At 40.1% G+C, this 14,901-nt stretch overlaps 1 protein-coding gene across 2 annotated transcripts in view; it reads right to left on the bottom strand.

The window, feature by feature from the left end:
* Nucleotides 1–12,513, bottom strand: part of zc3h12b (zinc finger CCCH-type containing 12B) — a 110,087-nt gene extending 97,574 nt beyond the window's left edge. Inside the window, exon 1 of one of the 2 annotated variants that reach the window (XM_072270813.1) lies at nt 12,125–12,513. In XM_072270813.1, the coding sequence (XP_072126914.1) occupies nt 12,125–12,295 (171 nt within the window). In that variant the 5' untranslated portion in view covers nt 12,296–12,513. The remainder of the gene's footprint in view (nt 1–12,124) is intronic. The other variant, XM_072270814.1, reaches the window with a different exon arrangement.
* Nucleotides 12,514–14,901: the final 2,388 nt, after the last annotated feature.

Raw genomic sequence — 14,901 nt, forward strand, 5'->3', positions numbered from 1 at the left:
AGACACAAGCTGTATACCAGAGCTCCGTGAGTGTCAGGGTGCAAGAGTGAGTGTTATTACAAAAGAAAATGTGCTAGGCAAACTCAAAAGATCCAAGATGGATAAGTCACCTCGACCACATGGACTACATCCCAGAGTCCTGAAAGAGGTTGTTGAAGAGATAATGCATGCATTGGTCATGATCTTTCAAGAATCACTTGATTTTGGCATGGTCCCAGAAGACTGGAACATTATTGATATCACTCCGCTCTTTAAGGGAGGAAGACAAAACAGAAGAAATTATTTGTCAGTTAGCCTAACCTCAGTGTTTGGGAAAGTGTTGGAGTCCATTATTAAGGATGAGATTTCAGAGTACTTGGAGACTAATGATAAAATAAGTCAAAGTCAGCATGGTTTCTGTGAAGGGAAATCTTGCCTGACAAAGCTGTTAGAAGTCTTCGAGGAAGTAACAAGCAGGGTGGACAAGGGAGAGGCAGTGGATGTTATTTACTTGATTTTCAGAAGGCATTTGATAAGGGCCTCACATGAGGCTGCTTAACAAGATAAAATCCTTTGGCATTACATGAAAGATACTGGCATGGATAGAGGAATGGCTGACAGGCAGGTGGCATCAAGTGGGAATAAAGGGGGCCTTTTCTGGTTGGCTGCCAGTAACTAGTGGTGTTCCTCAGGGGTCAGTATTGGGACCATTACTTTTCACATGTTCGTCCATGATTTAGACAGCGGAAATGACGGCTTTGTGGCAAAGTTTGCAGATGATACAGATAGGTGGAGTGGTAGGTAGTGCTGAGGAAGCAATGCAGTTGCAGAGGACTTAGACAAATTGGAAGGATGGGTAAAAAAGTGGCAGATGGAATACAGTGTTGGGAAATGTACAATAATGCATTTAGGTACTGCAGACTATTATCTAAAAGGAGAGAAAGTTCAAACCTCAGGAGGTGCAAAGGGACTTAGAAGTCCTCGATGCAAGACTTCCAAAAGGTTAATTCATAGGTTGAGTCTGTGGTAAAGAAGGCAAGTGCAATGTTGCCATTTATTCCAAGGGGAATAGAATATAAAAACAAGGAGATAATGCTGAAGCTTTACAAGACACTAGTCAGGCCACACTTGGGAGTATTGCCAACAGTTTTGAGAAAGGATGTCTTGTCCTTGAAGAGAGTCCAGAGGAGGTTCATGAGGATGATTCCAGGAATGAGGGAATAACATATAAGGAGTGTTTGGCAACTTTGGGCCTGTACTTACTGAAATTTAGAAGAAGGCTTAGAGATCTCATTGAAACCTGCTGAAGGACTGGATAAGGTGGATGTGGAGAGGATGTTTCCTATAGTGGCGGTATCCAGAACTAGAGGGCACAGTCTCAAATTTGAGAGGCAACTTTTTAAGAACAGAAGTAAGGAGGAATTTTTTTAGCCAAAGAGTGGTGAATCTGTGGAAAGTTCTGCTACAGGCTGCAAGTCTTTGGTTACATTTATGGTGGAAGTTGATAGTTTCCTGATTAGTCAGGGCGTCAAAGGATATAGCAAGAAGACAATGTACAGGGTTGAATGGGATCCGGGATCAGCCATGATGAAATGGTGGAGTGGATTTGATGGGCTGAATGGCCTGATACTGCTCCTATGTCTTAAGGTCTTGTGGTCTAACCTGCTGAGTTCCTCCAGCATTTTGCTGGAACCTGGAGCATCAATCTCTTCTGATTTCATTTTATGACCAACTTTGCTTTAACTTCAGTTATCTATTGAACTCAGCCTTTAATACAGTTCTATTATAGTTGAAATTATAGACCTCATCCGCATTTCCCACTTTATGGCAGGTCATTCATTTTGAAAATTATGTGGATTCTCTTAATAAGAGTCAATATATGCAAAGCAATCACAGTATGAACTCAAATGATATATTGTTTTATTTCAACCAGTTAATCTGGGTTCAGTTACCTTACAACCCTCTGAAATTACTGTCTAATATATGGGAGGCCATTCTGTCAAGTCGGAGTTTCTATAATTGCCATTTGAGTCAGATGACAAGAGATTTCTTTCTGCAGATGTTTACAAAACCTTGCAATTGTCTGTCCCCAGAAGGCTGTGGATGGTCAGTGAATGAATATATTCCAAGTCTGAGTGACGTAGATCTCAAGATGGAAAATAGCAATCTAGATAGAAAAATAAGCTTGAGGATAAGACATGGTGATATTAAATGATAAGGTAGGCACATGATTGACCACTTATTATTTTTGTTTATTCTCTCTCTTTTTTTAATGTTAACTGAGAGTCCAATTTCTCAAAGGCTATTATTGCCCAAATGTTCTTCTCCTTAGCCCCCACACTTGAATCATATCAACTGAACAATAATAGATTTGAATTTTGTCTTTTGGTAATTGTATTGCTAATACTCTTATTTGTTCTCCACCTATAGTAGGGGTTTCCAACTTTTTTGCCATGGACCCTTACCATTAACTGAGGGGTCCATGGACCCTGTGTTCGGAACCCCTGACTAAGAGGCACCATCTTTCTCCCTTTTCAAAGCACTCCTCTGGTCTATCTCCAAGTTATGGTACATTGGAAATCTTTAGTTTGTTGTTAACTAATTGCTCATTGTCTATTTGTCTCAGAATGTAATGCATCTGTCATCTGGCTGCTTCTTACTCAGCAATCAAGCCACTTTGGCACTCTCATAAATGATATTGTCTACATGTAATTCGGATACTCCAGTGTACAACACAGTAGAATATACCATCTTTTTCCTTCTGTACTCCTCCAGTTTTAACTAATTCTTATTTCTAAACTGGCCACAATTTTGGTATATACCTGATTATACTTCTACTCCAGCATAAAGGTAGCGACTAAAGATTGCAGCACCAGCGGTGAGGACCTAGCAGGTATGGTCAAGGGAGGCAGAGGAGTGCCTGCAATACAGCTTTGTGTCAGTGGACTGGACAAGATTCAGGGATTCATTTCTGAATCTGAATTATTACGCCACAGTTGTCACCGACTTCAGGATCTGTGTGAATAAGCGTGTGTCTTCAAGAACACACTGGGTATGCCCAAATTAAAAGGCATGGATGAACCAGGAGATTCGTAGTTTGCCGAGAGCTAGATCTGTGTCATTCAAGACCAGTGATGCCACAGATCTATACAAGAAGTCCAGGTATGACTTATAGAATGCTCTTTTAAGAGTGAAAAAACAATTCCAATTGAACATGGAGATGGAATCAGTTGCACATCAGCTCTGGCAGGGTTTGCAGTCCATTACTTCCTACCAGGTGAAACCCAACATAATAAATGGCTGTAATGATTCACTCCCGGGTGAACTTGCCTTTTATGCACACTTGAAAAGGGAGAATAAAACTACACTTGTGCAGATTCCTGCAGCATCTGATGACCCTGTGATGTCTGTCTTGGAGGGAGATGTCAGAACATCTTTCAAGAGGGTGAAACCTCGTAAAGCATCATGCCCTGAAGATGTACATTGTAGGGCATTGAAAACCTGTGCCTACCAACTGGTGGTAGTGTTCAAGGACACTTTCAATCTCACACTGCTGCATTCGGAGGTTCCCTCCTGCTTCAAAAGGAGGACAATCATACCAGTGTCCAAGAAGAACAGGGTAAGCTGCCTCAATGAGGAAGTTCAGAATCAGAATTAGAATCAGGTTTATTATCACCGGCATGTGATGTGAAATTTGTTAACTTAGCACCAGCAGTTCAATGCGATACAAAATCTAGCAGAGAGAGAAAAATAAATAATAAAACATAATAATAAATAAACAAGTAAATCAATTACATATATTGAATAGATTTTTTTAAAATGTGCAAGAACAGAAATACTATATATTAAAAAAAAGTGAGGTAGTGTCCAAAGCTTCAACGTCCACTGGGAATCGGATGGCAGAGGGGAAGAAGCTGTTCCTGAATCGCTGAGTGTGCCTTCAGGCTTCTGTATCTCCTGCCTGATGGTAACAGTGAGAAAAGGGCATGCCCTGAGTGCTGGAGGTCCTTAATAATGGACGCTGCCTTTCTGAGGCACCGCTCCCCAAAGATGCCCTGGGTACTTTGTAGGCTAGTGCCCAAGATGGAGCTTGGGACTCACATCTATTGTGACGAAGTGTACTGCAACTTTGGTCATGGCCAGAATCAACTCCTGCCAAAGCAAGGACCCGGACTCGTCACAATGGGTCTACAGCAGATGCGATCCCACTGGCTCTCCATTTGGCCTTGGATCACCTGAACAATAGCAATATCCATTCAGACTACTGTTTATTGATTGCAGCTCAACATTCAACAAAATCATACACTCAGGTTCTAAAAAACAAGCTCTAAAACCTGGGCCTCTGTATCTCTGTCTGTAAACGGGATCATTGACTTGACTTCCTCACTGGGAGACACACAGTCAGTGTAATGGGAAATAACATCTCCTCCTCACTGAGGATCAACACTAGCACACCTCAAGAATGTGTGCCTAACTCTCTGCTATACTGTCTCCACACCCATGCCTGCATGGCTAGACACAGCACAAAATTTGGCAATGACAACTATTGACAGAATTTCAGATGGTGACAAGGTGGTGTACAGGAGCGTGATAGATCAGCTGGTTGAATGGTGTCATAACAACAATCTTGCACTCAATATCAGTAAAACTACCCACCATGGGAAACATCCTGTCCACATCCACCCTATCTAGTCCTTTCAATATTCGGTGGGTTTCAATGAGTTCCCCTGCATTCTCCTAAATTCCAGTGAGTACAGGCCCAAAGCTGCCAAACACTCCTCATATGTTATCCCTTTCATTCCCGGAACCAACCTCGTGAACCTCCTCTGGACTCTCTCTAATAACAACACATTCTTTCTGAGATAAGGGGCCCAAAACTGTAGACAAAACCCCAAGTGCAGCCTGACTGGTGTCTTATAAAGCCTCAGTGTTATCGCCTTGCTTTTACATTCTATTCCCCTTGAAATAAATGCCAACATTGCATTTGCCTTCTTTACCACAGACTCAACCTGTAAATTAACCTTCTGGGAGTCTTGCATGAGGACTCCCAAATCCCTCTGCACCTCTGATGTTTGAACCTTTTCCCCATATAGATAATAGTCCACACTACTGTTCCTTTTACTAAAAAGCATTATCATACATTTCCCTGGACTGTATTCCATCTGCCATAAATCTTCCAATTTGTCTCAGTCCTGCTGCGATCATATTGCTTCTTCAGCACTACCTACCCCTCCACCTTTGTATCATCTGCAAACTTTACCACGAAGCCATCAATTCCATTATCCAAATCATTGACAAACAACGTGAAGAGTAGCTGTCCCAATACTGACCCGAGGAACAACTCTAGTCACTGGCAGCCAACCACAAAAGGCCCCCCTTATTCCCACTCACACCCTCCTACCAGTCAGCCATTCCTCTATCTGTGCCAGTATCTTTCCTGTAACACCATAGGATTTTATCTTGTTAAGCAATCTCATGTGAGGACCTTATCAAATGTCTTCTGAAAATCAAGTAAATGACATCCACTGCCTCTCCTTTGTCCACCCTGTTTGTTACTCCCTCGAAGACTTCTAACAGATTTGTCAGGCAAGATTTTCCTTTACACAAACCATGTTGACGTTGACTTATTTTATAGTCTCCAAGTACCCTGAAATCTCATTGTTAATAATGGACTCCAACACTTTCCCAACCACTGAGATTAGGCTAACTGACTTATAATTTCCTCTGTTTTGTCTTCCTCCCTTCTTAAAGAGTGGAGTGACATTTACAATTTTCCAGTCCTCCGGGACCATGCCAGAATCAACCTCTCAGGACTCTGGGATGTAGTCCATCTGGTTGGCTGCCAGTGACTCATCAGTGACCTTTGAGTTTGCCTAGCACTTCTTCCTTCGTAATAGCAATGGCACTCACTCCTGCTCCCAAACACTCACAGACCTCTGGCACATTGCTGATGTCTTCCAGCATTGTTGAGCAGCATTCTTGTGGGAGAGGAACCATCAACATTTCGGGTCTAAACTCTGCATCAGGTTTCGACCAAAAATGCTGACAATTCCTCTCCCTTGCACAATTGGTGCTCGAGCTGCAGCGTTCTTTCAGCACTGTTGCAACAATAAAATAATCCTAGGTTGTTTATCATATGAAACTAGAAAACATACAGCTTAAGAAATCTAAACAGATCGTATGAATGGTTGTCAATTAACATGGAATGAAATATAATAAGCCAATCCATAACCAGTAAAAATCTGTAACTAATTAGGAAAGAAACATCAGGCACTCTTGTGAGGGTATAACAGATGGTGTACTTTGACTTCATTTTACCAAGGAAGGGAAAATTCTATTGTAGTGAGGCCAAGAAAAGATAGCGTTACAAACATATTTGACTACATGCAGAAATTTAGCATTCTAGAATAATGAGGCAGAAATCACTGAAAGTTATATTAATTTTCCAAAATTTAGGGGGAAAAACTTGTGTTACAGAATGAACATAGAAGAAGACTGGTTGGGGAAGGAACAAGGAAATTATAAGCCATTTAAACGTACTCAGTTGTGGGTGAAACTTTTCTATCGGAAATGAAATGAGCCTGCACGCACTGAGTGAGATACCTTCCAGAAATACTTAAAAGAAATTTCATGCTTGAATGACTTTTTTCGTAAACTGAGGGGAATTTTGGGATACATGCAGAAGCTGACCGCTGAGGTACAACACAAGCCACTTGGAAAGAAAAGAAGGAAAATATGTAATGGCATGTCCTATATCTACACCAAAGCCCTAGATAAATATGTACACTAAAGGAATAAAATCAAAATATCCAGACAAAACTCAATGAACTGAGTATGACAAACTGATATAGGATGCAGGAAACTGCAATAACACAAGGGCAGATTTACTGAAAAGGTGACAGCTAGTTAAATGCAGAATTTAAACCAGTCCACTTAGAAATGCATAAATATCAAGACGACCAAATGGGTTAACCTGTGCCACTTCATTCCATGAAGGCAGCATACCAAGTAACTGCTGCAACATTTTAATATGCAGTTATTGCTAACCATGTTGTCACAGGCTTGTCACAAGTCACAAGTGGGCCTAAATTTGAGAGTGACTATCACCAGTTATTGTTGGCCTGTATGATGTAAACACCAGTCTATACTCACCTGCAGGCATTCTGAAACTGGTTTCAATCTTGAAATTTTTCAATAGTGACTCTACACCAGGTTGTATGATTCCTCACAGTCTGACAATGCTCAAGGTGAAGAGGCAGCGATGACCAAGGGGCCAGGAGATCCTCTACCTAGAACCTCTAAAATCAGTCGGAGTAGATAGTGTTGGAAGACAATATAATCTAGAGCACCTGAATGAAACATCACAGTAACGCCAAAGACCTCACATTCAGTGGTCAAGATCGCAAACGTAGCACATCAGCAATTAATCAAAATAACTGCATCACACAATTTCCGGTTATTTAACAATAAACAACATATCACCAAAAACATCATAGGACACTAATGACACACTTTTCATAATGCATGGGAGGAGTTGATTTATAAGGTTCATGGCCACAATGACATTGACAGGCACTGACAAAGTAGTCCGAACCCTACGAGATATTGGAATTGTGACCAAAGAAAGTGAAATACTTCAGTAAGCTGTCCTGACTAAATTTTTCACATATCTCACATACAGTTTCTTTGTGAAGTTCAGGTATGAAAACATCTACACAAGGACCCATCACAATGAGGTCTTCTGCGGACAGCCATGGTTTTGCTCTTCTTTCAGCATTTTGTAATGACATTTGTGCATTCTGCTCATTCTTCCTGACTTGATATGGTTGCAACAGAATTACGACAAATGTCCCTGTGCCTTGGTGCAACTGATTTGTACAAAACTCAAACTCATGGTAAAGTCTTTCAGCATTTTTAAAGACCTTGGTAACTAAAAGCAACTCCAGAACAAGTCTCAATGGTGTGTCATGGGAGATGGAAGATCTCTGGCCGTGTGCCCAGAGACCAGAGTTCTTTGAGCAGAGAGTTCAGAAAAAGCGACACAATGGACTTTCAACATCCTAAATCAGCGAGCTGTTTGTTATGTCTCCCCTCTCATGGTGAAACGGACACACCTCTTTTTCCCTTGTTATTCCCTGTGGCATGTCAAATTACCGGGTGAACGAGTAGCTTTTGGGGTACCACAATCTGTATCTTTATTGATACTTTGCTGCATGCTTGAGTGCTAGGTGGGGCCGCCAATACATTTTCTTTGCTGGTGGGGGAGAAAGAAAAAAAAAATCACTGCTTTGCTTGGTGGGGGGAGCTGGGGGTGGGCTTTGGGGTTCTAACATTTAACTGTCATTCGTTCTTTGTGGCACTTTTTTTCATGGATGTTTGTGAAGGAAAAGAATTTCAGGATGTATGTTGTATACATTTGACATTACATGTACCTTTGAAAAGTGCTCTGGAATTGCAGCACCTGCTCAGGTACTGCCACATGTCAGCAACGATCACGAAATAGTGATTGTGTGAGGACTCTTCCCGCTTCTGATCACAGTGCAGGATTAAAGAGACCTTTAGGCAGAGCAGCTCATGATACTCAATCACACATCAGGTGGAAAGCTTGCTAAAATTGTTCAATTATTTGTGCAATAACAGGAGCCTTGGGTAGAGATAGAAAATTAAAATAATTCTTTTCATGTAGGTAATAAAAGGAAATAGAGTATTGTTAAATTTGTAAAAGGCAATGGCTACATCTTAAACATTACACAGAACTTTAACACACCTTTTTGAAAGAATGCTTTCAAAAATGCCACAAAAAGAGCAACATTTTTACTACAGGATTAACTGGTCTGGCTGCAGCACTGGAATCAAGATGACTAAAGGGGTTTTGAAAATGACTTTAAATGTTCAAATCCACAAAACGCCTACATGAAAAATACATGATTTTTTAAAGAACTTGAATGCCTTGGTGACAGCTCACCAATTAAGAACATAGGGGAATTTGGTACAGCAATTGCTTATCTGATTTCAGATCCCAGTCCTTCAAAAAAGACCTGTTCTGACTGTTGGCCTGTAGGAGTTCTAAATGAAATGTGCTAAGAATTGTGTCAATAGAATTCTAGAAGCATGGGCCCAAAACACAAAACTGCCTTTAACCAACAGGAAAATAGTTCACCCCCCACCCCAAAAAAATCTACTGCAGTCAATAAAAATATCACATTGATAAAGTAATAGGTGATCTTCCAAGAACTACAGTGAAATGTAAATTAACTACAGTGAGTGTGTTGCAAATGAGACAAATTCATCAATATGACTATACAGAATGAAATAACCAAGACTAAAGAGCTAATACAAAACAAAGTTTAGAATTTATTGATTAATGATGAGAAACACGAAGACTCATTTGTTCTACAAATTTCAAATAAATGAATGAAGGATGTTTTAAAAACAGTGATAATGTTTACAAAGTGGACAGAGCAACAGGCAATAAGTTATTCAAACATCATACAGACTACATTAATTGATGTTATAATAACTACTAGGCATTTGGAGGTCAATGACTTTTACTTAATATTCTAATATGAAAACATGTAACAAATATTTGTGATTTTTCTTAACTTGCAGAAAAAAAGGATTTGTAAACCCTTCCACAATTCAAAATAAGTTTTTTTTACATATTTTTCCAAACTGTCTGTTATCATTTATTACAAGGAAACACATTACTAAACAAATTATTTCCACATTATAAGCAAAAATTCAAAATATTTATTCTCAATGTTTTTTTAAAAGCATGTACTTAAATACATGCTGAGTGACCACTTTATTAGGTACCTCCTGGACCTAATAAAGTGGCTACTGAATGTAGGTTCGTGGTCTTCTGCTGCTGTAGCCCATCCACTTCAAAGTTCAACATGTGCATTTAGAGTTGCTCTTCTGATACCATTGTTGTGAGGCATGGTTATCTGAGTTACTGTCACCATCAACCAGTCTAGCCATTCTCCTCTGACTTCTCTCATTAACAAGGCATTCCCCCCCCCCCCACAGAAATGCTGTTCACTGGATTTTTTTTGATTTCTTTTACCATTCTCTGCAAACTCTATAGGTTGTGCATAAAAATCCCAGATCAGCAGTTTCTGAGATATTCAAACTACCCCGTACGGCACCAACAACCATTCCACTGTAAAATTCACTTAGATCACATTCCTTCCTCATTGTTGTTCCATTTGAACAACTGAACCTCTTGACCATGTCTGCATGCTTTTGAGCACGGAGTTGCTGCCACATGATCAGCCGATTTGCACTAACAAGCAGGTTTACAGGTGCACCTAATAAAGTGGCCACTGAGTACATGTTCCAATAATATAATCTTGTTACACAGCCCACAATGCAGCAAGCCAATTCTCTCCAGACCTGTCCATTATGCCAAAAGTTAGATGGGGTAATTTCCAGCAAACTTCTGACCTCATTACTACAAAATAACCATTACTTATTTTGAAGAATTTAGTTGCTTAATAAACCAAAATTATCTTAAGAAACATGCTTAATAAAAATTAACAAGATGTTATTAAAACCATTGTTCAGAGGTTAACTCTTCTAAAATTGAAGATGTGTTACCACTGTCCTGAAAAGAATGGTAGTACAGGTACTGTCATTTTAGAAATAAATGCATTTATAATCTGGAGGATTTAACAGTCTTAATCATTTCTATTCTGACAATTTATAGCATAATTATTGACCATAGAACTTATGGTTTACTGTGGAGTCTCCAACTCATGTTACAGCACAACTTAAATCACAATCATTAATAGGTTTTCCCAGTTTTCTCCTATTTTATAAATCAATTTGATAAGCAAATCCCCAAGATGGGCTTTTTCAAAAGAAAAAGAATGCTAATAAGATAGCTTCATCTTTTATTTAAGAATATTAAGCATTCTAATTGTTTCATGCAAAATAATGAGAAATGGAAAAACTCCTACTCTAAAGTAAAGTGTTAGTAGGAACTACACTTGAGGTCAAAATGTGCAATCATCCATTTAAATCGTAAACAAACACCTTTAATGTCTTTCAAACATACTTTTTAAAATCAAAAGGAAAAGTAAACACCATTAGTACCTAGGTCATACAAACTGCTTACAAGACTGAATGAGTTAATTACTCAGAGTTTAGAAAAATAGTAAATCATTATGCTTGAGAGTTAAACTGTTAAAAATACTATCAATGATATCAACAGAAATTGCACAATGTGCTCAGGATAACAATGGAATTTTGCCTCACTGATAAATAATCTTTTACTTCATGCCATTTCATTATCAAAAATACTAATTATTAAAAGAGAATATCACAAAATTACAACAGTACATTCCGATTGATTAAGACATAATACCCAATTCAATAAAAACTGTCATAATGTGTTTCCTAACTGAAGCAGGGAAAACAACATTGAACACATCAGGCCACAAATCACTTCAACTCAAGGCCTCAAAAACAAACCCCAAACCTTTTAATTTGTAAGAACATCTTTCTTTCCATATAAAGATAAAGTTGAAAATAGTCATTATCTATTTCCAAGTTTCACAATTTTCACATTTTGTCTTCTCATATAACAACTTATGAACTGTAATAAATATAAAAATCAAAGTCAACTTTTACAGAATTTTTAAAACTACTTAACTATAAGACAGATTGATTAAACATCATAAAGTTATCTATTAAATCAGAAGTGATCAAGTCATTTAATGGTGAGTAAATCCACGTTGATATATAACAGTAATTAAATGTAAAACAGATTTATTTTTGAAGCACAGATTTAAATTAATTTCAAAGATAGGAACAAGATACAAAATCAACCATTTCATAACGAACTGTTTACTTATCTCGACCCTTAAAGCACTCCCCTTTCACCAAATACACTGCCATTGCCTTCAGCTCAAGTACAAAGCCAAAAATCTAGCAAAAGCCACTAACAGGGGCCTGGATGATTTATGGAGCACATAAGGCCCAGCCGGTGCTACTTGTGCGTCTCATAGCAACAAGTGCAGTTTCATATCTCTCTACCTCCCCTCACGCACATCAAAGCCTTCATGCCATTTCAATCCATAAATGAAGAGATTAAATGATTTGGGAAGCTGTAGATGTGGTGGGGCTTTGCAGGGAGACTCACCTTTGCTTTCCTGGGCCCCTCCTGTGCCTCTGCTGCCTGCTCTATGTGGACCCATCTGCTGCTCTCTGCCGCAGGCCCGACGCTCACTCTTACTCTGAACAGCCTCTCTATGTGAGGGATGAGATTCTCCAGCCTGGCGCTGCTACTCAACGGGATCACGAAATCCAGCATTATCCCCTTCACACCTCGATCGCGCAACCGGAGGGCTTTTCTGTCCACAAGTTGACAGCTCAAAAAAAATAAAATCCCCACCGATCCGGCTTCAAACCTCCTGCTCGTTTTCCCTTTGCCCAGTTATAGCTACAGCAGGAAACGGCGGATCCTCTGCCACTGCCTCCTCCTCTTCCCCTCGCTGCTACCTCGCTTGTTCATGATCCTGCGGTTCTTTCTCTCTGCCTTTTTTTTTTGCCTTGTGTGGATTTCGATACTCGATACTTCCCTCTACAGGTTCAAAATTTGCCTATTTGTTTACAACCCCATGCATTGACTTGCTCATTTTGCTTGGTTATTGGCCAGCTAACATTCGTGGATTAAATTTAAACCTCTCTAGAAACAAGCCAAAACATTTATTTCAGTAATAAACCGCATTGAAATTTATAAATAATATATCAAAACATGATATCTATTCACTTGAATATCATGTTATGGTTTTACATTATACTGCTTAGCGATTGTTCTTATAAATCCCTTTCACTTACAAATTCAATCCCCACATTACCAAAGCCAAAAAAAAAAATCAGCTGCTGGAGAAACTCAGAGGGGTCAGGCAGCATCTGTGAAGGCAAAGGGAGAGTAGACATTTCAGGTTGATGCAGGATCTCCACTAGACACATTAACTCCTCCTCCATAGATGCTGCCTGACCCACTGTGTTCCTCCAGAAGCCTGATTTTTGGTTCAAACCCCAGTATCTGCAGTCTCATGTTCCTACAATGCCAACTATCAAAATCGCAAAATCTTAATAATCAATTTTGATTGATACATAGATATTAGTAATAAAACATTGAAATGGCAGCATTTAATAAATTGGATCAACAACTGCCAGTACCTCATTGTGCCTCTCACAGATATTTCAAAGAGCATCACAATAATAAAATATTTTGAATTTCAGTGGAGCTGTAATCATTGACAAATGTGACCATCACACAAGCTAGTATTCAGCCAATATAAAGAAACAGCTACACGTGGAATTTATCCACTTCATCGAGACTGTGCTGATCGAAACCTATGCTCCAGAAAAGGCTGACCTTCAAGTCAAGCTGTTGCTGTACAACTTGCAGCACTGGCTTCTTTCTGAGAAAAAAATTTGTGCAGCTTTGTCCTCTCCACAAAAGCAATGACCAAGCCAATCCAACCAGTGACTCTCCCAGCAAACTACTCTTACATTATAAGCAAAAGACTTGCATTTAAATAGCATTCTTCACATCTCTGTAGATATGCAAGCTTGTTTTACAAACAACGAAAACAGAAGTGGCTCTCAATGACAGAACATGGAGGCACTTTCATGACTGGAAGAATTGGATAAGCCCATGATTGAATGGCGGAGCAGACTCGAAGGGCCGAATGGTCTACTTCTGCTCCTATATTTTATGGTCTTATAAACTCCCACAGTCTCCGATAACCCTGTGATTTCAGTCTTTGAAAGACCACATGAGAGCATCCTTCAAGAGAGCGAAAAGAAAAAGCGTCTGGACAAAATGGTGTACCTGGCCGAGTACTGAAGACCTGTGCTAATCAACAGATGGAGGTGTTTACTGACATCTTTAACCTCTCTCTTCAGTAGTCTGACGTACCCAGCTGCTTCAAGTAGGCTTCAGTTAAACCAGTAACCAAGAAGAATGTGCCTCACTGAGAACGCGTGCATCCACTATGATGAGATGCTTTGAGAGGTTGGTCATGAAGCATATCAAAGCTTGCCTGAGGGGTGCCTAGGATCTGCTCCAATTTGCCTACCATCATAACAGGTCAACAACAATACCACTACACTCAACCCTGGAACATCTGGACAGTGAAAATGCATACATCAGGATACTCTTCATTGACTAGAACTCAGCATTCAACATTATCCCCTCAAAACAAATCAATAAGCTCCAAGACCTATGCTTCAATACCTCCCTGTGCAACTGGATCCTCAATTTCTGCACTTGCAGACCCCAATCAGTATGGACTGGGAACAACATCTTCTCCACAATCACCATCAGCACAGGTACACCACAAGACCATGTGCCTCCCCAAACTAGATGCCTTGGGTAAATAGCTCAGTGTGTGTGGCTCTCAGCGCAAGGGATAAAGCCTTTGCCTCTGGAGACCAATAGGAGCTCAAGAGATGCCACTATAGTTTATGTAGAGACATCAAGGTGACATAATGGCAACACAGGGACAAAATCCAATCACAGCTCTGTGACAATGACACACGTAGCGTATGGCAAGGACTGTACACGTTGCAGACTTCGAGAGGAAATGCAGCAGTACAGCCAACATTGCCGCCTCGTTCCCAGATGAGCTGAATGTTTTTTTTTAAATGCGTGATTCAAGGTTCATAGGACTGAACCCCCGAGGAGAGCCGCCGATGAGACCTGCACCTCGGTCATCTCTGAGGCTGAGGTACGTAGAACACTCCATCGTGTCAACAGCCGCTAGGCAGCGGGGCTGGACAGCATCCCAGGGTGGGTCCTCAACGGCTGGCTGGTGTGCTTACGGACATTTTTAATCTCTCACTCTCCCAGTGTGCAGTGTTCTCCTGTTTCAAATCATCCATCGTTGTCCCTTTACCTAGGAA

This window comes from Mobula birostris, chromosome 10, assembly GCF_030028105.1.
Source record: "Mobula birostris isolate sMobBir1 chromosome 10, sMobBir1.hap1, whole genome shotgun sequence".
NCBI classification, from domain to species: Eukaryota; Metazoa; Chordata; class Chondrichthyes; order Myliobatiformes; family Myliobatidae; genus Mobula; species Mobula birostris.